The sequence below is a fragment of the Eurosta solidaginis genome, chromosome 3 (assembly GCF_040869045.1).
Source record: "Eurosta solidaginis isolate ZX-2024a chromosome 3, ASM4086904v1, whole genome shotgun sequence".
Lineage (NCBI taxonomy): Eukaryota > Metazoa > Arthropoda > Insecta > Diptera > Tephritidae > Eurosta > Eurosta solidaginis.
Genome location: NC_090321.1, coordinates 76,519,730 through 76,543,127, shown reverse-complemented (window position 1 = coordinate 76,543,127; position 23,398 = coordinate 76,519,730). Strand labels below are relative to the sequence as shown.

The 23,398-nt window shown below is 35.0% G+C and overlaps 2 protein-coding genes across 10 annotated transcripts in view; one reads left to right on the top strand and one right to left on the bottom strand.

Annotated features, from left to right (window-relative positions):
* Nucleotides 1-2,581: 2,581 nt before the first annotated feature.
* On the top strand, nucleotides 2,582-9,881 carry LOC137244012 (protein transport protein Sec24C-like). Of its 7 annotated transcripts, none has more exons than XR_010950733.1 (9): nucleotides 2,582-2,616; nucleotides 3,299-3,886; nucleotides 3,951-4,177; nucleotides 4,238-4,467; nucleotides 4,525-4,841; nucleotides 4,895-5,182; nucleotides 5,252-5,420; nucleotides 7,812-8,196; nucleotides 8,256-9,881. XR_010950733.1 is itself a non-coding variant. In XM_067772425.1 (8 exons), exons 2-3 carry the CDS (start codon nucleotides 4,032-4,034, stop codon nucleotides 4,407-4,409), a joined length of 318 nt encoding a protein of 105 aa, XP_067628526.1. In that variant the 5' UTR covers nucleotides 2,765-3,886; nucleotides 3,951-4,031; the 3' UTR covers nucleotides 4,410-4,467; nucleotides 4,525-4,841; nucleotides 4,895-5,182; nucleotides 5,252-5,420; nucleotides 7,812-8,189; nucleotides 8,256-9,881. The 7 variants fall into 7 exon arrangements, 4 of the variants coding, with proteins under 4 accessions (XP_067628526.1, XP_067628522.1, XP_067628524.1 ...); XR_010950734.1 differs by having other exon boundaries at nucleotides 2,596-2,613; nucleotides 3,409-3,886; XM_067772425.1 differs by lacking the exon at nucleotides 2,582-2,616 and having other exon boundaries at nucleotides 2,765-3,886; nucleotides 7,812-8,189.
* A 6,980-nt stretch (nucleotides 9,882-16,861) lies between these two features.
* The window catches only part of HmgZ (HMG protein Z), a 62,743-nt gene continuing 56,206 nt past the window's right edge, over nucleotides 16,862-23,398 (bottom strand). For all 3 annotated transcript variants that reach the window (XM_067772420.1, XM_067772418.1, XM_067772419.1), the window contains 2 exons: nucleotides 21,877-22,124; nucleotides 16,862-17,323 (listed from right to left, as the gene is read on the bottom strand). In XM_067772420.1, the coding sequence (XP_067628521.1) occupies nucleotides 17,138-17,323; nucleotides 21,877-22,029 (339 nt within the window). In that variant the 5' untranslated portion in view covers nucleotides 22,030-22,124 and the 3' untranslated portion in view covers nucleotides 16,862-17,137. The remainder of the gene's footprint in view (nucleotides 17,324-21,876; nucleotides 22,125-23,398) is intronic.

Below are 23,398 nucleotides of genomic sequence, written 5' to 3'. Positions count from 1 at the left end.
AATTTTAAGTGCTTACAGTTTCCTGTACGCCTTGCTTTTGCATTTACAATCAACAAAGCACAAGGACAATACTGTTGCAGGCTTAAATTTAGAGAGTCCATGCTTTTCCCATGACCAGCTATATGTTGCTAGCTCTAGAGTTGGAACACCAAAACGATGCACCGAACGAATAAACCCCAAAACTATTGTGTACCCACAATAAAATACAATAATAAAATGTTTTAACAGAAAAATTCACCAAATATGCGTACAAAATACAGAACAATGAAGTAAATTATCAACAAACAAAACAGAAAAAATAACGCAACATTCGTTCGATCTCGGGCGTTACAACCTATCTCAGGTAAAGCTAGTATTACAATAAAATTAAGATGACTTGAGGCGCATACCACTGACGTTTTGATAAAAAAGCGTATAAATTGATCTTGTTAGGTTAGCGAGATTCGGATAACAATCCTCGATTGAGGGTAAGTTTATATCGTTTAAGTCAGCTATACCTGGCCGTAGAAAAAAACGAAAGGGACGAACAGCGCCAGACTTCCGCCATCATGCACTTTTCAAAACAATTTGTAGGTATTCCCAATTTAAAGTTGATACGGTGTAAAGATTCGATGGTGATAGCATTTAAGAAGATGTCTGGAGATGCCTGTGTGCTTCTCAACATAAACCATAATGTGTTTTAAATTGAAACTCAGCGAGAACGATGATAGATGCAACCACTTTATTTGGAAAACAACTTTCAGTTCAGCATTAGCATTAGTTCCGAAAGCAGGTTGGGGACGGTTTTATCGTACAGTCATTTCAAGTTCAGATTTTAACTACTTGGGTGACCTGGGCTGGCCATTCCATTCGATATCGAGCAGGAACCTGTATGAAATTATCGTCTTTGCTTTCCATAAAACAAAATGTCGTATCGTATTGAGCGTTCGATAACAGTTGTTCGATAAGAAATTACCTGTCGAATTGCCTCTACGTAAATTAAAATTATTAAATGCTTTTATGATTATTTATGGAATGTTTTTTATTAAGAATTTAAGAAACAACACTGTTTACGATATAGTCTATATTTAAAGCATCGTTCACTCTAAATCTATACACAGAAAGTATGCGATAATTCCGTGAAAACTTATTTATCCCAAAAAGTGTAAATGTTTTATTTAAATCCATTTATTAAACTTTTAATTTTGTTAATAAAAATATTTACGAGCATTCTTCTTATGGGAGACATGAGTTTCTGAGCAGTCTCACGGTGGGTTTTAAAAAATTTTAATTTTTCTGCCGACCATCCGGGAAATTTTCCTGTAGGCCTATTATAGGAGGTGCCTAGTGTCAAAAAAATTATTAAAAATTAAAGCTTTGACGAGTTTTTTAAGTTCTAGTGTCAAAAAACTATTTATCACTGGTTGTTTTATTATTATGGACGGTATTAAAGTTTGATAAATTTAAGTGTAAAATCGTTACTGGCTTGAAATTAGCGAATATTTTAATAGGCATTATGAGTCATGCCAGTAAATATCCTTGCACTTGGTGTACACTATCTAGTGACGATTTAAATACGTGCGGTACGCTTAAAACACTTGGCGATTGCTTGAAAAATGTTAGAGCTTGGGAACAAAAATGAGGTGAAAAAGAACACGTTCTGCCTTTTAAAAATTCTGTAAACAAACCACTCTTTCATTTTGATGAAGACATTGAAATAATAGAGTTGTTCCACCTCCGGAACTTCATCTCTTACTTGGCGTTATAAATAAACTTTATGAAAGCATGTTGAAAGAATTTGAAATAGAAAGCAATGGATGGGTTAAAGAATACCATGTAGATCGTGAAGTTTACTTCTTCTTTTAACGGCAATTCCTGCAAAAATTGCTTAAAAATTTACATATTTTGAGAAGAATTTCAGAAAAACATGGCGGTAAATGTATGAAATATGTTCAGTGTTTTCAAGATTTAGTCTGGTAGTTAACCCTTGCTTTTCGCATAATCTAAACCCGCAATTCAAAGTAAATATTAATAAATTTAAACAAGTTATGAGGACTTGGAAATTAGTATTTCACCTAAAGTCCATGCTGTAATTGAACACGTGCCTCACTTTTGTTCAAAACATGGAAAAGGGCTCGCTTTTTGGAGCGAACAAGCTTTTAATAAGTGCATGCAGATTTTAAAAAGACGTGGGTTAAGTACATTGTTAAAACACCTTATCCAGAATACTCTAGTCGTTTATTGCGAGCACTTCGTATCGTCGTCGACATCACGTCTTATCAACATCAATGTCACATCAATGCATAATTGGTATTTACTAAGGCAATTTATTGATGTCGGCGTAATATCGATAAAAATACGATCTCTATGTTTTTGACAGTTGTTTATCTACAACCCTACAACCCTGCAAAAATCGTGCGACCAAAAACGCACACAAACACACGAATTTTTGACAGGGGTGACGATTTGGAATGAAAAATTCTTCAAATGAAATAACATGTTGACAAATCTAGCTTTCCCACAATGTATCGTGCTCTCTCGCACCTAATATTTTTATAGGGATAGCAAAATACGTAATTTTTGCGTGCAAAAAAATTCGCCATTTCTAATTCAGCAGAGACAGCAAAACATTTGGTGGTCGAAATTTTTTTCAATTTTGAGAGTTTTAAATGGAATATCTCTGGAAATATTTAAAATTAACAGGGAGTTCTCCAGATCACATATATATATATTTTAAAGCTCGCAAACTTATAATTTAAAAGTAATTTGGTGTTAAAGTTTGCAAATTTGTATACAAATTTTATATGTGTATACGTATATATATGTGGCAGCACAGCTTTGTAATGTCATCAATAAAATATATGTATATATATATATATATATATATGTGCATGTTGCTACAAAAGCGCGATTGATTTAATAAAAACATTTATAATAAGTGAAAACAATGCAAAAATGAAATGTGAAATATACTAAAATGCAATTTAAGTTTATCGTTGCCAATTTATATAGATATGTATGTGGATTAAGGTTTTGAAAGATGTGTAAATTGTAATTTAAAGTTCTATAGAAATTTGTTAAATTTGCAAACTTTAACAACAAATAACTTTTAAATTATAAGTTTGCGCACTTTAAAATATATATATTTGTGATCGGGAGAACTCCCTCTTTCATTTGATGCAAAGTTTTACCCCGAACTCGGGGGTGCTATTCTAAAATTTTCCCAAAGTCTTTAATATACAATGATTTTTGCTGTTTATTTCGACAAAAATGTTTGATTTGATTTTTGTGCTCATAGAAAGAATTCACAATTATATAGCACCATGCCGCGAATAATGATAAAAGGTGGTGTGTGGAGAAACACTGAGGGAAGCATTTGACGCGACTGGTTACTCTTGGCCGTTTATTAACTAAATTGATAACTTTCAGGATGAAATCCTCAAAGTAGCTGTAATGAAATATGGCAAAAACCAGTGATCACGTATTGTATCACTGCTGCACCGCAAATCTGCCAAGCAATGTAAGGCACGCTGGTACGAATGGCTTGATCCTAGCTTAAAGAAGACAGAATGGTCACGCGAGGAGGATGAAAAGTTTTTGCATTTTGCCTAATTAATGCCAACACAATGGCGTACAATTGCGCCGATTATTTCAGAGGGTTAACTGGCACCAATTGTTCACACCAAATTGTTAGGTACAGGATTCGCCACGGGTAGGTGAGGTTGGCAATCAGAACCCCTTGAATCATTTTGGTCGGCAGGTATGCCGCGGATATATTCTTGGCACTTGTTATTGATGGCTTTTATGATGCCACCAACACAACCTGGACAGACGCCAATGCTCAGTCAACCACCCAAGCCGTGTCAACCCCCAATACCCGGACACGTCCGGACGTCCTGGTTATAATGTATGCTAATACAACTAATAATTTACAAATTTGCTGATGATTATTTTTGTGTTATTTTCTTTAGCAACCACCTGCACCTGTTACTGGTAAATATCAACAGCCGCAACAGTATGATCAAGCCCAACGCCGTTTAGATCCCGATCAGATGCCAAATCCGATAAGCGTTATCATTGAAAATCAAAATAGCGCTGGTGGTGCTTTTATTACTAATGAACAGGGTTTCTTACCACCATTGGTGACCACAAAATATGTGGTAGAAGATCAGGGTAACTCCTCGCCACGTTACGTTAGGTATCGATAATCGAAATTAATGTTTTGTTTGGCAATTACATTGATCTTTCTTCTTTGCAGGTCGTCTTTGTATTGCATACCTGCAACAGCTGATTTATTAAAAACAACAGATTTGTCCATTACACTTACCGCCTCACCAATGGCACGAACGGATGAGGGTGAATATGAGCCACCCATTGTAAATTTTGGTGAATTGGGTGCAATTAGATCTAATCGTTGCAAGGCTCAATAGCAACTTGTAGATGCTGGTCGTCGTTTCCAATGTCTAATGTGTAAAGTAACAAGAGATGGTAAAAAAATTCTTTCACTTTTACTTGTGTTCATTGATCCATATTTTTTGTCAACAGTGCCAACTGCATATTTCCAACAGTTGGGCCATACCGGACAGCGTGTCGATAAATATGAACGTCCTGAACTTGTATTGGGTACATGAGTATTTGTGTAAAAAATGCTTGGGTACCGATAGCTCTCATGGTAAACCTCAACTCATATCCACATCAATGCCTCCCATTCAATTGGGTTCACGTAGTATGGACAAGCATATTGTTGATTCCAGTGGTAAGGCCACAATTTCAAATGATGGGGCAACCATTATGAAACTATTGGATATTGTGAATCCAGCCGTAAAACTCTAGTAGACATCGCCAAATTTCAAAATGCTGAGGTAAGTTTTTTGTTATATTAGAATGTGTAGAATAAAAATGTTTCTCTTATCAGGTCGGCGATGGCACCACTTCAGTAGTACTTTAAGCAGGTGAAATCTTAAAACAAGTTAAACCATATGTTGAGGAAGGTGTGCATGCACGTATCATCATTAAAGCTATACGTAAAGCATTATAATTATGCATGACCAAAATATGAAATGGCTGTACATGTGGAAGCGCCAATCAAAGGAACAACAAAGTGCTTTATTGGAAAAATGCTCTGCCACAGCAATGGTCTCCAATGTCCAAGAGTATCAGAAAATTGTTAATGCTGAATGGCGTCTCCTGTACAATAAAATAGGTAAGTAAGGCGCCAATTTTGTGTTTTCTAAACTACCAATTGGTGATGTTGGTACACTGTATTTTGCAGATCGTGAAATGTTCTGTTAGTGTACCAGAAGAAGATTTGAAACGTACAATGAAAGCTTGTGGTGGAGCTGTTATGACTACAGCTAATGATATTAATTCAAGTATTTTGGGTCAATGTGATTACTTTGAAGAACGTCAAGTTGGTGGTGAACATTTCAACATTTTCCAAGGTTTGATAGTGGGTTTGACATTAACTTCATTTTTATAGTTTATAATTATTTAAAGGTTGCGTTAATGCTAGAACATATACATTGATTTTACGTGGCGGTGCCGAACAATTTTTTTTGGAGCCACGGCTCCTGGATCAGCGCGTTAGGAGGAGGAGTTCGCTCGACGCCACTTTACTGTGTTGGAGGTTTATCTGTATGACTCGCAGTACCAATGGGCTGCTTGTCCCCCTCCAGCACCTTCATCGTGACGTCGTCGTCCTCCTCTAGCCCTTTTGGTTTAGAGTGTTCGAAGCCCCCTTCAGCCTCTTGTACCTGTTGTGCCGGGTGTTCCTCTGTGCGACTCACAGCACCATCTGGCTGTTGATCCCCTTCTAACATATTCGGGGTGACGTGGGCTACCTCCACCTGTCTTTTTTCCCTTAGGCTTTTGAGGTCCTTTTCGACGTCCACCGTGTTAGGACTTTAATACCCGCGACTTCTTTTCCTGAGTCGCATATACATTTTGCCTGTACCTAAGGACATTTTTCCAAGCTGCGCGTACAATATATCCTCCGCCTGCTTGTTTATTTGGAAGATGTATAACTAACCTTCGTGCGTAGGCCGAGATACAGTAAGGACCTTCGAATCCTGTGTCGGTATGTTCGGATTCTGATTCTGCAAAAGTCGCAGTGTATCCTCCGACTTCATCACGCATGGTATCCATACCTTAACTTTTGTTACCTTGGGGATTTGCGCTTTATCCACCATCTCAAAACGAGCGTTCGTGCCCTGCATTTGGAGGTTTGGAACCACTTCCTCCAGCCATCGCAAGCTCGCGATGTTGTCGCACGCTATCATCTTCATACCATTATACCATCCCCCGAATCAAAGGTTGGAAGGAGCTTACTTGGTTATTCCCGCATCATCTTAAGCATTAAGCTAATAAGCTCCTTTTCTACAGATCTGGAGATCGGCTAAGACCGCACACCAACGACGATTTTCGTTACAATTGCTAGTGCATGCTCTCCAAGATGTAGATCCTGATCGAAAGTCACACCCAAAATTTTAGGGTGTAAGACAGTCGGTAGGGTAATGCCATATGGTCGGCATTTGGCGCGGTCATGTTTTAAATAAGGTCACCGATGATTTACTTACTTACTTACTTAATTGGCGCTTAACCGTCTAAACGGTTATGGCCGTCCAACAAGGCGCGCCAGTCGCTCCTTCGCTCCGCCAACCGGCGCCAATTGGTCACACCAAGGGAGTTTAAATCGTTTTCCACCTGGTCCTTCCAACGGAGTGGGGGCCGCCCTCTACCTCTGCTTCCATAGGCGGGTTCCGATAGAAACACTTTCTTGGCCGGAGCATCATCTTTCATTCGCATAACATGGCCTAGCCAGCGCAGCCGCTGCGTTTTAATTCGCTGGACTATGTTGATGTCTGCGTATAGCTCGTACAGCTCATCATTAAATCTTCTTCGGTACTCGCCATCGCCAACGCGTAGAGGTCCATAAATCTTTCGAAGAACTTTTCTCTCGAACACTCCCAAAGCCGCTTCATCTGCTGTTGTCATGGTCCATGCTTCTGCCCCATATAGCAGGACGGGTACGATAAGTGACTTGTAGAGTATGATTTTCGTTCGCCGAGAGAGGACTTTACTTTTCAATTGCCTACCTAGTCCAAAGTAGCATTTATTGGCAAGATTGATTCTTCGCTGGATTTCAGTGCTGATGTTGTTGCTAATGTTGATTCTGGTTCCCAAATAAACGAAGTCTTTTACTATTTCGAAATTATGGCTGCCAACAGTAGCGTGGTTGCCAAGGCGCATATGCGCTGACTCTTTGCTCGATGACAGCAGGTACTTCGTTTTGTCCTCATTCACCATCAAACCCATCTTTACCGCTTCTTTTTCCAGCTTGGAGTAAGCAGAACTAACAGCGCGGGTGTTTAGGCCGATGATATCAATGTCATCAGCATATGCCAGTAATTGCACCGATGATTTGGTTGGTGACAATATCAGGTTTCGCGAGGCGACAAAACTGGAGAGATTGGGGAGATAGCTGTTTATTTTATTACAAAGCCCATCGATGTAGGAAACAATAGCATAGGCGTAGAAGCAATAGTGACTCCTGGTGGTAAAGGTAGCTATTGATATGTAGAAGTTAAGCAGAAGTTTGAATATGAGTTTTTTAAGTTATAGCAAAAAAAAGCGTTGAGGATTTTTAATATCTTACCAGGTACCTTCGTACATGTTTTTAAGAATGAAGAATAAAACCTATTCAAACTCAATTTTCACCAGGACAAAGCCGCTGAGACTTCGCTATACTTTAACATACAATACGTTACCCCATTTTAGCACAACTATCATTTTTTGATTTTATTAAATTTTATAAAATGTTTCTTCCTCTACAGTTCTATTTCGGTATTGGATGGTGAATATGGCTTTCGCATTTTCTCCATCAATAACTGTGAAAAGGTGGAAGAAATCTATGCGTGTAAATCTCACATATTATCTTGGTCGAGCGTTTCTTCAATAGCTCTCTAGTGGTGATGGTGACAGCAGAGAAACCCAACTGTTCACAAATGTTACACTTCAAAAAGAATCAAAATATCTGCCATTGCGTCTACGGCTCAAATACCCACAGTATATGAATGAATCGATTGCACCTAATTGTCTGCCTAACGGATAGTATACATATTCATCAAATCAAAAATATTGCACCAAACGAACTGGGTCTGAATACTGAAACAGTACACATATTCAAAATCGATGAGGAGGCTGTGATGATGGTATAGGGTGAGTTGTTGAATAACATACGAAAACCACTTTAACCCATCTATATATTTGCATTACAGCTAAAGCGTTACAAACAGCAAAAATTGCTGGCGCCAAGCAATTGGAAAAGGCAGTGAAGCTTTCATCACACCGTACGGATGGTGTAAAGTTAGAAACTGCTGTTGTAACAGCTGCCACCGACACAGCGGTCATCTCTACTTCGCCGAGTAGCGGCTCGTCCGACTATCTATCGAAGACAGTATAATCATATCTTTTGCCAACACAGGTTAGCGATGTGCATGCACAGGAAATGATTTCAATTGGAAAACAAAAATCAATTAAGAGAGTTGATTTATTATTAAAGTATTTACTTTTCTTTATATCAACAGTATTAATTTAAGTTGCAATATCACGTACATATATAATAAGGGATGTGATACGATTGCTGTCGGAATTAGATTTGAAACCAATCAATACTCCTGCTATGGGTTGTAGAATTATTGTTTGAATAATTAGATTTAGAACAATAATAAATCTGACTTAATTACAAGTCGTACATTTTTAAGTTCATCAATTATGACAGCAATCGGATTCCACGACACCTTTGAATATTCTTGATCTGAAAAAAGAGTAAACCTAATCTGAATTTCTACTAAGCTTTAAGTTGTAGATTATTCAAATAATTGGAGTTTTTTCTAAAGCTTAAAATTATTTTCTGCTCGCTTAGAAAAGATTGCAATTGGAAAACAAAAACCAATTAGAAGAGTTTATGTTATTATTAAAGTACTTACTTTTCTTTATATCAATTGTATTAATTTAAGTTGCAATATCACGTACATATATAATAAGGGATGTGATACGATTGCTGTCGGAATTAGATTTGAAACCAATAAATACTCCTGCTATGGGTTGCAGAATTATTGCTTGAATGATTAGATTTAGAACAATAATAAGTCTGACTCAATTACTAGTCGTACATTTTTAAGTTCATCAATTACGACAGCAATCGGATTCCACGACACCTTTGAATATTCTTGATCTGAAAAAAAAAAGAGTAAATCTAATCTGAATTTCTAATTAGCTTTAAGTTGTAGATTTAAATTGATTCAAATAATTGCAGTTTTTTCTAAAGCTTAAAATTACTTTCTGTTCGCTTGGAAAAGATTTCAATTGGAAAACGAAAACCAATTAAGCGAGTTTATTTGTTATTAAAATCTTTACTTTTCTTTATATGAACTGTATTAATTTAAGTTACAATTTCATGTGCATATATAATAAGGGATGTCGTGATACGATTGCTGTCGGAATTAGATTTGAAACCAATCAATACTCCTGCTAAGGGTTGCAGAATTATTGCTTGAATGATTAGATTTAGAACAATAATAAGTCTGACTCAATTAATAGTCGTACATTTTTAAGTTCTTCAATTACGAGAGCAATCGGATTCCACGACACCTTTGAATATTTTTGATCTGAATTTATACTAAGCTTTAAGTTGTAGATCATTCAAATAATTGGGGTTTTTTGTAAAGCTTAATATTATTTTTTTGCTCGCTTAGAAGAGATTTCAATTGGAAAACAAAAACCAATTAAGCGAGTTTATTTATTATTAAAGTTCTTCTGTTTTATATGAACTGGATTAATATAAGTTCCAATTTCATGTACATATATAATAATATTGAAAATAATAAATATTGAAAATTCAATTTTTTTGGTTCATATTTTATTCATATGGCTGCTCCAGGTAGAGTAAATCTGCAGGTAAAATTCACGTTATATGGCGGTTATATAAATGGTAAACCGCAGTAAAATTGATTGTCAAATGACTCGAAAATGTAGAGTGAAATGACGGAAAAATGACCGCCATTTGACGAGCATTGTGACGTGTGTGAGCAGCACAGTACTATGCTCACATCCTATAGGTGGGAGCGGAATGCACTATCACATTAATAGGAACGAAACGGAAAATTTGGTCACAAAACCTAATCCGCCCATGCAAAAATGACTATGAATATAACCGCTGCAGAAAGTCACAATGACCGTAAAATGGCTAGTAAAATGACGTGGAGCGTTTTTGCAGGGAAGAAACGCTGATAGTTTTACCAAAGAGGATAGATATATTAAGAGACGTCAATCGTCAAAAAGTAGCGAATTTGCTCGCTGGAACGAAGTAACGAATGTTGACTGAGACATAGTCGGCCAGTTGTTGCCCATTGATATTCGCATTTATTTTACTCATTTGTGGTGTATTCTCCTCGCGCCATTATGAATGTGGGGAAATATGCCAAAATTAAATGAGCTCTTTGCAGAGTTGAGTGTTTGTGAAGTTGCAGCAAATTGCAGAAATTTTTGTTTATTTCTGCTGAGCAATTTCTGTACGAACAAAAACCAATTAATATGCCTAAATGTATAACTTCCATGATACATTTATGAATTATCTCATCCCTTTGTATTAATAATTTAAAAAGTACAAAAATGCATGTAAGTACTGTTTTGCCGACGGCATATACACACTAGAAATCTATGCATATTAAAAACTTTTATGTTTGAAGATAATTAAAATGTTAGGAATTAGTTATAAATATATAGGCACATAGCAAAGAGCCACATAGTGGCAATTGATTGAATTGGAATTTATTAAAGGTTGTTGGTAAAAATGTATTTTTATTAACAACGTTTTGCCGACGGCAAACGCATATGCCCAATTCTCAATGAAATTAAAGATTTATTGGGTTTTTATCTGGACTATGGATGGGATGGTTGTTGGGTAAGTATTACTCAAAGCCTGGTTTCATCAGCCAAGTCGAAAGATAAATGCACTTGACCAGCACCAATTCCACCCTTAAATATGTATGTATATGCATATATAAACATGAAGCATGTGGCGGTCGATCAGCTGTTGAGCATTGTATCATTGAATATATGTGTATGAAAATACAAACCAAAGTCACCAAAGCAAAAAGTACAAATGTACATACATATAATACTCCAAGTAAAGGCACACATGCATAAAAACTTTGGTCGCTTTGATACTGTGGCAGCGTCTTAAGATATTAATAAAACAACTTGCCACTTTCCGCGTTATGAAGCGACCAAATAATTTATGTAAATTCGCGTATACGGATGTGTATATGTAAATATCAATGCTCGTAGCAATTAGCCGACGAAATACAATATGCACGAGCCAAATTATGTGTCGTCGGTGGTTAAAAGTGTTGCCGTTTGTACCTTTAACAACTCACAGCTAACAGGGGAATTTATTATTAATACTAAAATAAACGAATTTATTGCTCTTTTGCGAAATAATGTTATATTTCTTCGCAAAATTACTTTAATTCATTTCGCCGCTCCCATTTATTAATTTTTATCTATGAAAATAATGTAAAATTCTTACTTTGTACTGACATGTGATAAACAAGTCAGCATATACAGTATGACGTCACAATGCGAATTCAGGGCCAGAAACGGGTAAAACACCACTCTTATGTAGCAACTACAACACAGTTGCTGCAAATTTGGCTGCGTGACTGCGCGAACAATTTTTCGGCAGAATATGATAGGGGGTTTCAAATAGCAAATAAAAATGTCCATAAGCTGTGACAACTCGGCAATTGAGGATATGAGAAAATTATTTGCAATAATTTATATGAACAATGGATGGAAATTTTTAGATTATATTGCTAATATGTTAGTGGACATTTACTAGGCAATATCTGTGCATGTTTATTTGCATTTTTTACTACCATATTATACTAGGTTCAAACACACACCAAATTGGCAATTTATACTATTTGGGCAATTTATTACGCAATTTATCATATAATAAATTGTAATAACAAATTGCCAATTTAAAAAAAATTGCGTAATAAATTGTTTCAAACTGCAAATGCAACCTTGTATAGTGTGTTTATTGAGTAGATTTCAACGTCAGTTGCGCATGGCTGAACTATATGGTTGGCGCATCTCATCAGCAGATTTTATGTCTTTCATTTCACTGGAGTAGGGATTGTCAAAAGAAGATGGAAAACTCAAAATGAAACCTAAACATTGAACACATTTTCTTACAACACACAAAAATTTCAAAGTTTTATGTTTTCATTCCATTTCATTCGCCTAATACCAACACGCACATTTTGACAGTCTGAACAAAGGTATATTCTTGCTGTAGAGATGAGCCAACCAGCTATCCAATTACTATTGTGTAAGCTAAATCGAGTTGTATGAACAGCACTCAATTCAAATCGAAATTTCCTCAATTTATTTTTCTGTTTGAACATAGTATTAGTACTTTCATACCGGCTTATAAATAGTTTGGTATTATTTCAAAGGAAAAGTGCGGGGTTATGAAAGTAGTTATGCTCGTCATAATGAATACCCCCAATATGCATCGAAGTTGGAATTTATAAAATCGCAAAAATTTGTCTTTTGACGATTTTATCAAATGCCATGTTGCCGAATTGCAAAATTCTATCATCAAAAGAACTACCCCGTAAGGAGAGCCTCTAGTTCAAAATTAGTGTATTTCTACTGCATTCTGAACCACTGATAGTTCGCCGTCTATCTCTTTTACATGTTCTCAACTGGCGAATTTAACATGGCGCTGCCCTAGGCGGTGGAAATTGTCCCCGCTGCTTTAACTTTTTCCTAGTTCCTAACTATATACAATATACAACATAGTTGTCAAATTATTAGTGTATTTTTTTATCATACACAAGTTCCTGAGCTTCATACGGGAGTGCTTTTTCTTGGCACTCTCATAAGAAATTCAAGCATTTTCACGATTCGAAATTATATGTGAGGGCATATGGGAGTGCTAAAATTTTTATCCCTTTAATGAAAATGAAATGGTATATTAATTTCGTCGCGAAACCCAAAATTGTAAGTCCTCAAAGGAAAATAGATAGACCCACCATTAAGTATACCGGAATAATCAGGATGAAGAGCTGAGTTGATTGAGCCATGTCCGTCCGTCCGTCCGTTAACACGATAACTTGAGTAAATATTGAGGTATCTTAATGGAATTTCCTATGTAGGTTCCTGATATCTCGAAAAGGCGTCCACCTATAGAACTAAGCCCATGCCTTTTATAATTCACATTAACATCTTTCATTTTGCCAGAAAGAGTAATCAAATTATATTGATATGTAGGGAAATTGAAAATTGAATCACCTAAATGGTGAGTGGGTATAAACAAACCTAGATTGGTATATATGTACACACATATATTCCTAAACTAAAGATCAGCCTACACCCCCATTTCCCACCCACTTAATTGATACCAATATATCCATGCATAAGCTAACAAATGTTTGTACATTCACATTTTCAAATAAAAGACAAACTGTTTCAATCAACCACTTCCAACAAAAACTATTCTTACGCACAAGCATATGTACAAATCTATGTTCATATGTAAGCTAAGAAATATTTTTATATTCGCATGTTGACAAACAAAACAAAATTGACTTCAACCATCCAACCATACGCACAAGCACACATACATATGTACATATGTATGCTCATGTTTTGTATGTAAATCGCAAAATCCTGAAAACTAGCTTCCTTTTGATTTTTCATTCATAAATGCTTCTTCTTAAGTTGTCCAAATTGATGATAGAATTTTGCAATTCGGCAACATGGCATTTGATAAAATCGATCGCTTTATTATATTATATACCGTTGTTTTTGATAATTTCAATGCATTTGCGATTTTTAAACCAGCCCAAGTTGGATACGATATAAATCTGTTCAAAATAGCTCTGAAATCGCGAGTCCGATAACGAACATGTGAACTAGGAGACTTCGCGTACTAGTTGGATTTATAATTTATCATAATTTGTATAGTTTGGCAGTTTCATATTGTGGCGAATGTTGACATCACTAGTTGATAATCACGCAACAACAAAAACATGAAGCAGCCCCTCTTATGTACATGTACACATTAAAGCTAGCCACACTTTTGTACAAGGCAACGAAGAGATACCTCACACACACAGATGTATTAATCAGCCGAATTACGAAGCAGGAGATGCAGCAGTTCTAGAAGGCGAAACGTCTAGACCTTAGTAGAAATATGCAGACAAGGCAACAGAGTATAAAAGCAGCACAAGCTGAGGAATGATTAATCAGTTTGATTTAAATACGCGATTAGTTGTGGAGTATAAGAGTTATTGTGAAGAACTCTCAAAGTATTGGAGTTATTTATTCGACAATTTAGTGATTCGAACATTAGCAGAAGGTTTCAAATAAGCGGAATTTCTCTAAATTCGTTACAATATTTATAAATTGAGTGAAGAATGAATTCCGATACGAATCGCAACACATATTAGGTGCCTAGAATTAATTCACGATTTTCTTCTTTCATCGCCAATTTAAACTCTAACTTATAAGCAATCAAACGGAAAACTGAAAGATATAATTTTCGATAAATTATGAAGCCATCGGTACAAAGATCATTTAAAACTTTGGTAATAGTCTAGACAGGTGTCAACTGCTAATACGCCTTCAAAAATATTGGGAGAGGCGTCAACGACGCGTCTTGACATCCGTCATCATCAATTTTAACTCGTTCAAAAAATCAACGAAAAAGCGAAAAATGACACCGGATCTCTCCGAAACCGGGGGTGGGATCCATAGTATTTTTGCGCAGAAAACCTTTCTGCGTTGGCAGCCTTCGGTCGCGCTTATAAAAAGTTATCCTGTCCGATCCACCAATGGGGTGGGATCAAATTGTACACAAAATTTGTTTCAGTGCCAGCAACATTACAACAACCACATGGAAATTGCCAGCTTCAACTGCAAATGTCTCCGGATTGAGATAAAATATTTCTTTTCCGCCTTCGGATTATTGTTGCCGAAGTCAATAGGCGTCTTTTGACACCTCTCTATTTTTTGGACGCATATTAGCAGTCGACACCTATGCTACACTTTTACCAAAACTTTTGATTAGAAGCTATAGAACGACCATTTAGAGTGTAAAGATTTAGAGTGAACGATGCTTTATAGCTCCAAAACACTTTCTTAACACTTTTGGAAACCTGCAAATTAAAATGTTTATATCAATATACGGCAACCAATTTCATCTCGTCGGGCGTATATCGAATTACGGAAAGCCCCCCCTGGGTCGCACCTAAATTGAAATAACGAAATACATCCATTGAATAATTTCTATATTTTTTAAATATTTATTTTAATTATATTTAATATCTGACTCAAATCTACATTTACATATACATACATTATAATATTGTGTAAGTCCATGAACTGATGGTTTTATATATTTATAATGTTGTTTTTTTTGTAAATTTTTCCAGCTTTAATATTTGTTAAATTTTTTATTTTTTGATCAATTAATAAACTCATTTAAAATGTTCTTACCATGATGTTTTTGTGTTTTGCATTGTGTGTAATAAATGTTGTTACATACATATATCAATGATTTGCAACAAAATTTGCAAAAGACAATACAGTACAAGTAGTATATGAAAATTTGTTTGCTTTTATGATAAAAAAACTTGTCTACACTTATTTTATTAAGTTTTCCTTGTTGTATGTAAACTTTATGTGTGTGTGTAGGTTTTTCATATTACATATTTCTGCTGCTTTTTGCTGTATTTTTCGCTTTAATCGCAGATACATTACAGTAAGTACTCTCACTGGTTTTTTGTATCTAACTTTAATGTTTGCTTGCCTGATTTGTTTTGGTTTTGCCACACTTTCGTTTTTTTTAATATAAATACACAATTGTTTTATTTTGAAGTCTTGGTATTTTATTATGCATTTTTGCTATTATTTTTTCAGTTTTATTTTTTGTTGTCTTACTGGTTTGTTGTCAGTTTCGCATTACATCAAGTACTCGTAAATTTACAAAACATATGTATGTATGTAACTAAAAGTAAACTTACAATAAAATTTAAAATGAAAAGAATAATAAGGAAAATAAAAACGGGTTTCTTTTCTATGTAAATGTAAATACAAGTTTTTTTGGTTTTGATAAAGAATTTTTAACGATCGTTTTTCAGCAGCATGTTAGCATATCATTACTGAGAATTATCATAGACGTGGATTTTCATTTATTTATAAAAACGGGTTTCTTTTCTATGTAAATGTAAATACAAGTTTTTTTGGTTTTGATAAAGAATTTTTAACGATCGTTTTTCAGCAGCATGTTAGCATATCATTACTGAGAATTATCATAGACGTGGATTTTCAAACATGCGGCCAAAAATATCGTCTATTAAACTTTCGCATAAATCAAAAAATTGCATTATTAATTATAGACAGAAGAATGTAAAAAACTATTTAGTACTTCGCAGAAGGTGTTTATTTATATATATATATATATATATATAATTATACATACATTTCAAAAATAATAACTCTTTCACTAAAAACGCACACATGCAAAAAAATAGCATGAACATTCAAATACATTATTAATTTATATTTTACAATATAAAAGAAAAAAGGAAAAAAAAAACAAAAAATACAATTCTAAAAAAGTATAGGAAAACATACCTTGAAAAAATTGTTAAATATAACATGGGTGCAAGAATTCTGTTCGAAGTTTAAAAAAATGTTTTCTTACTTTTGTTTTGCTTTAATTTTTTTACGTTTGAAAAACTGGAAATATTTTTTATTTGTTTAAATTTTTTACGGCTTATTTTTTTATTAAATTAATAATTACTAATATTTTTGTTTTTGTATTTTGCTTTGTAGAGTGCATACATATATCCATATGTAGATGCATATATATTAAATTACAAATGTATAAAGTTACACATTAATGTGCCATACATTCACGTAAGTATACATACAACTTCTGCATATACGCCTGTCACTTAAAATTATTTTAATAAAATATTTTTAAAACTTATTGATTAAGTTTTCGTCACATCCTCCATACAACTTATGCGCTAATCACATTTCATACTTATGCATGATACAATGTAGTATAGCGCGCTTAATCACTCTCCTCCTCCTCTTCCTCATCGGATGTATCTTTCTTCTTTGTCTTCTTGATGGGCTTCGCGGCAGGTTTGCCTTTTCGCTTTTTGGCAGCACCAGTATCTGTGCCGCCGTTGGCTTCATACTCTTTGACAGCCTTGTTGTATTCTTCCTTCATTTTTATGGCCTTCTGTTCCCATTCCTGTTGTGAACCGTTACATGATTCAAATAAAAGAAACACGATATTGTAATATTAGTTAAATTAAATTAAGAGGAGTTTTTACTGAATATTTATATGTGTGTATGAGTATATTGATATGATGGAATGAGACAAACTAAATCATTTAGATTAGGGGTGGATTTGTGGGTTATAAGAAAAAGTAAAATTTTTTGAGAAAAAAAAATATATGGAAAAATTTTCAAAAATAACATTTTTTAAGTGTTTCTTCAAATACAGTAGAATCGCGAAAAAGTTAGATTGATACGAATCTTTTGTTTACGCTCTCATAATTCCGCTCTCACGAGGGATTTATCTTCTAGTTGTTGCTGGCAACAATCACAGATAAATCCCTCGCGCCAGCTGAAGCGGGTGCCAGAACAAAAAATGTGCCAGCCAAAACGAAAAACGGGCCAAAAATTTTGGTAAACTTTAGTTTGACCTACAACTGTAGAATAGCGTTCAAAAATTATGGGAAAAAGGATAAAAATACTTGTATTAGTGTAAGTATTATTATTTCGAAGGCGGAGGGTAAATATTATTTCCCATTCAAAAGTTATCACTAAAAACAGGTTTTGTAAATATGAACTCCCGATGCAACCAGTCCATTTTGATCACAGAACCTGGAACGCCAGACATGTAGGATAAGCGCTATCCATTAAATAATGTTAACTATTATAGCATAGGTCCGATTTACTGAAATTTCAAAAGAATATATGGTTTTCACTGCGAGTTAAATGCGTTACAATATTTGACTAATTAATTTAATCGAAATGTTAGTTTTACTTAGATTTGTTTATATTTAACTCTAACTAGTCGTATTATTGTAAAATAACTTTAAGGAAATAAATATTTTACGACTATCATTTTATTAAATGATTGAAACTATAATCGCCGAAATGTGTGTCTAAAATCCCCATATTCAGATCCATTCAAAAAATGTGCATTTTGACAGCGCTCTCTCGAAACAAAGAGTTGCAAATCCATTCATCTATGGGCTAAGAGCTTTAGCGGCCATGTCCCGCTCTAAAAAGTTTCGACATTGACAGAATTCTTGTGTTTGCAGAGGAAAATAACAGAATTCTTGTGTTTGGCAGAGATAAATAACAGAATTCTTGTGTTTGCAGAGAACTTTTCTGAGCTCATAAATTTTGTCAAATCCAACCGTTTGTTTGGCAATAAAAACATGAGCGGGTATTCCCCTATTTCTGTGTTATTGTCAAAGGTGGGTGGTGTTGACGTCAGCATTGACGACGATGAAATTACGGAAGATGACGAAGATTGCAAAGTGTCCGATAATGATAACGAATAATCAGCTATCGAGCAAGATATGCAACAACAGAAAGTGAGTTTTTCATGATTAAAATAAGCCATTTAAATAAATCCAAAAAGTATATTTATTATTGTATTTGTTCAAATTTGAAAACCGCTTGAAAAAGTTAATATTTCGGAAAAGTAAAATAAACTTGGGACATTTTGGTAAACTTTTTCGCGATTCTACTGTATTAGTCCTTTTTCGATCATTGAGACCATTTCTTTTTACTACATTTTAGCCCGAACGGTTTACATTGGGCGCTTTCAGCGAACACTACTTTGTTGATACGTTGCAAACATGTTTCCATCAGTTGAGTGATAGAAAGTATGTTCTATGAACGGTGAGTTGCCAAATGAAATAATTATCCTTAAATTTTAGGGAAAAGGACTTCCTAAATTATTTTTCTCACTACACTATAATATTAAAAGGAACAAATTTATTTATAACCAACACTTTAAAATGTCAAAGAACTTTCAAATAGCCGAACAAACACGTTGAGCGAATATAGCGAAAAAAAATTTTGGCTTGGTAATTTGAAGTTAAGTTCCAACCAAATTATTAAATAAATTATAAATTAAAAATTGCTTAAAAATAAATTTTTTCATACATTTAAAGCAATAAGGGTAATCCCCGCTTAAAAACTCATACAAATAGACAACATTGGTTAATGCGTTGTAGTTCTATAAATAGAACAAAATTAAAAAGTTTCAATTTGTAAAAAAATCATGTTTGTGATAGCGCAAAATTTAATATTTTGGCAAATTATTATGCTTGCACGCCATTTGGGTACAGATTTATCATATTTTAAAAATTCATTTTTTTTTTAATTTTTTAACGTTTTCGAATAATTTAAAAAATCGTCCAACGTAATCAATAAATTTGTCTCATGCAACTGAAATTGCAAAATTTCTTTGCTAAATTAATTGTTTTCCAAATTTTTTCTTTTCTGCAAATTCCCCACCCATTTGAAGAAAATAAAAACCAAATTCATAAAAAAGTGTTTATAAAGCTTTGTAAAATGGCTTTTCCAGATACATTTTTTATGTATTTTCTTTTAGTTTTTTGTACTGCGCTTTATTTTAATGTAAAAAAAAGAATATATTATTTGTTGTTTTTTTTGTCGGGTTCATAGATGTTATGTAATGGTAAAAAGGTCATAAATTGAACCATATCACCACTACACCGAACCCTTTTAATATAATTTCTCGCGAGAATTTTAATATTGGGAGCGCAGCAGAACGTGGTGGTATTCGTACGCTGCGTTCTTGTTTTTGGAGCTCCTTTTTTGTTTTTTTTTTTTTTGTGTTTTTTTAATATTTTTCAGTTTTTTTTTTAATTTTTTTTTTTGGGTTTTTTACTTGTTTTTTTTTCACACCTTTGTCGATCATTTGTATATTTTTTTTTTTATTTTTTCTTTTTTATTTTTTTTTTTTGGATTTTACATTGACTTGTTATATGTTAATACAGCTTTCGTTAACGCAAAAGCAGTTTCGACTTCCCATTTGTAGAGAATTTACACATATGACGGTTTGCCAGACGCCATATTGTATTTCCCTACAATAAGGTTCATCATCATTATCTTCATTTTCGTATGAATATACTGTTGTTTTGTACATACAAATGTGCTAGAATGGGAATCTAACACATTTTTTTGGCTGTTGACCATTGCCATGACGATTTGACAGACCCCATATTGTATTTGCCCTACAAGTATGGGTTCATCATCATTTACAGGCGACTTTATTTGCATACTGTTGTTTTGCACATACACTTTGGTGGCCCCAAAGTGGCATTTTAATCGAAATGTGTCTCCAACACACTTTTCTTGCTATTCATCACTGCATTATAAATGTTGTGTTGGAATCCCTCCGCTTCCAGCAACAACATTTCCTTACCAATGACAAGAGGCTCCTCTTTGTACCTGAAAGAGTTCTCTCTACCTAGAGCACATATCTTGATGATCTCTAGCTCTTCAAACTGTAGGCCCGTCCTTGATGGGAGCTGCGACCTATTCGACTTGCAATTTCTTGCGATTTCATTACGATTTCTTTACGATTTCCTTACGATTTTCCTTACGTTTCTCTAGCGTTTCCTAGCACTTTCATGCATTTCCTAGCAATTCTTGCGTTTCCAACGTTACCTAAGATTCCCTTAGTTTCTTACGATTTCTTCTTGAATGGCGGCTCAAAACTTAAACCTCACACGTACCAACAATGTACGTGCCCTTGTACTCATACAATTTCAGAACTTTTCTCTGCTACGCTTACATGGAACATTTTTTCTCCTCTAGTGAACTTTAGAGTTTACTTCGTCTTGTAACTATAGCGCTTCGTTTTGATATTGACCTATGCAACCTCGTTTTATGCCCAACTCTTATCCCTTTTTTGTCTAAACTAGGTTCGAGAGTGCTCTGACTCGTCTCCCAAAAACGATTTTTATGACATTACTACATAATACATATGCTTCCTGTAATTCATCTCTATCTGAATTAGGTCCCTAGAGTGCCTTGACTCCCTTACCTAAATAGACGACCGTTAGATACTTGAGGACTGGGTTAAACTTTTCTGCATCTTTGTCTTATCTAAACTGCTTGCGTAAAGACACTAGAGCTAGGTTACTCATATCACTACATCCTACACCTCTTATTTTCCCATGATGCCTTCATTCATAATTTCGCCCTTAAAAGGCTTACTCCACAGTTACTACAGTAAAACTAAACAAAACGAATTCGTTATGAATGCCAATTCAAGCAGTTTTTCCAACCCGGTGAAACGAAAAACTACCTGAGATGCATAGACAACGATTTTTCGCCAGTACGTTTCTTGCTATAACTGTCATACCTCTCACTGCTCGGGTTCAACTAGCTCAGGTATATGAATGACAGCATAGTTCTTTCCATATCACACTTACTTGAACATGGGGCCGCCGCAATGTCACACAATGCACTCCGACACACAAGCACTACAAGCAGAATGTGACACAGTTAAGTCCTTTCAGCCGCTACATACACCTATTGCTATGACAAGTGGATGAACGCTACAATGACAACAGTATTCCTATTGCCATTAAGCCGTCCATACACCCGTTCTTCAACCTGTTGAAATCAACAGGTTGACTTGTGGATTTTAGTCGCCTCTTACGACAGGCATACCTACCGTGGGCATATTCTAAGCCCCCTAACCCACAGGGGGTTTAATTTATAATTTTATAATGTTGAACTTACGGATTTGTCCTTCATGGCGCGCCATAATTCACCACCACGTTTGGCGATATCTGTGACTTTGCTGCCGGGATTGTCTTTCTTGATTTGCTCACGAGTTTCATTGAGCCACAGCATATAAGCTGAAAGAGGACGCTTTGGACGTTCACCTGCCATATTTGATATTTGTTAAAATTGAATTTGATGGGATGGTTTCAAAGAGTTTGTTTGCAACAAACTTTATTAGTCCAGCTAATGTTTCGTTTTTTGAACTGAAATTAAAGAGATATGTAGACAAAATTAGAGATTTTTTTATTGTGAATATTGTGGTCAATTTAGGCATTTTAATATAAAGGTGAATTTCAAATATTTGACTGAATAAAAACTTGTGCAGCTTTCCAAATAAAAATCTCGCAAATACATACATATATATCGAATAAGTGGGGGTGGACCCTAGTCATAGATGATCACCTTCAGCCACTGAAATCTAATGGGCTTGACATACAAGGATATGCATATGACTTAGGGATCTGCATCACAAGCAAAATACTGTTATGGCTGTCAGCTATCTTAACTAATTTTTTTGCATTCTCCTAGAATTGTTGGTAGGGATTTGTTTAGGGTAGAATCAGTCATCATATCAACCCACCTGATGTAATCTAAGTAGTAAATTGAATATACCTTATTCTTTTGCGTTACCCAACACTACCACGGTGTGTCAAAAAAGGAAACAGCTGAGAAAGAGAGAATAGAGGTGGGATGGAAAAAGAAATTCGTTTGGCTCGGCCATTTTTACCGGCGGATCGAAACGAAACACATCTTTTTATTTGAGAGGACACCAATAATTTGGATAAATCATTAAAGTTTGTATTTTTTTATAATCCGGTGTTCTGTGCGCCATCATCAAAAATTGTGCAAACAGCCCACCGCAATTGGACTGCTAAAAGTCGCAGCAGCGTTTCTGCGCATATATTTGAAGGAAAATTCCATTCCTTTTTATCAAAGCGTACATCGCATCTGTATCAATTCGCTTGTAATATCAAGCAGAGTGCCGCCGCCTGTCTAAAGATTCCTTGGCATAAATCTGCCAAACAATTCGTCATAAAAGCAAAAGTGATTGATCCAGGCGACAAGGTGTGAGTGGAAAGACGTTCCACGTAATTTGGTGAGAAGTTTCATAGTGCATGCTCGCGTCTAGCACAAGACAGCAATGATCATGACGGGGTGCACGTGCACGTATACTTACAGAGGGTTAAGGAAGGCCAACCATAATTGGCGGGTTCCGACAAGAAGTGGACGATTTTAGAAGGTAATCGCCTACTGCATATTCTTATATCACCGCCTCCACCCTTTCTTTCTCAGATAAAAAAGAAAAGAAAAAGGCGATGTATAATGGAAACTAACTAAATAATATTTGTTTGCATATTTCAATTTGAGGCGAAGTTAAGAAACCTGCAAACAACTTTGATTACAACACGACTCGAAGTCTAAGCAATTTATAGTCGCCAAATATACTACAAAATTTTATTTAAAAACTGTAAAAGCT

What these genes read in the sequence shown, in the direction of transcription:
- LOC137244012 (XM_067772424.1), top strand. Translation starts at nt 4,032, where the DNA reads ATGCCAAATCCGATAAGCGTTATCATTGAAAATCAAAATAGCGCTGGT. An exon ending in TCCTCGCCACGTTACGTTAG is followed by an intron (nt 4,178 to 4,237) that starts GTATCGATAATC and finishes TCTTCTTTGCAG; the next exon opens with GTCGTCTTTGTATTGCATAC.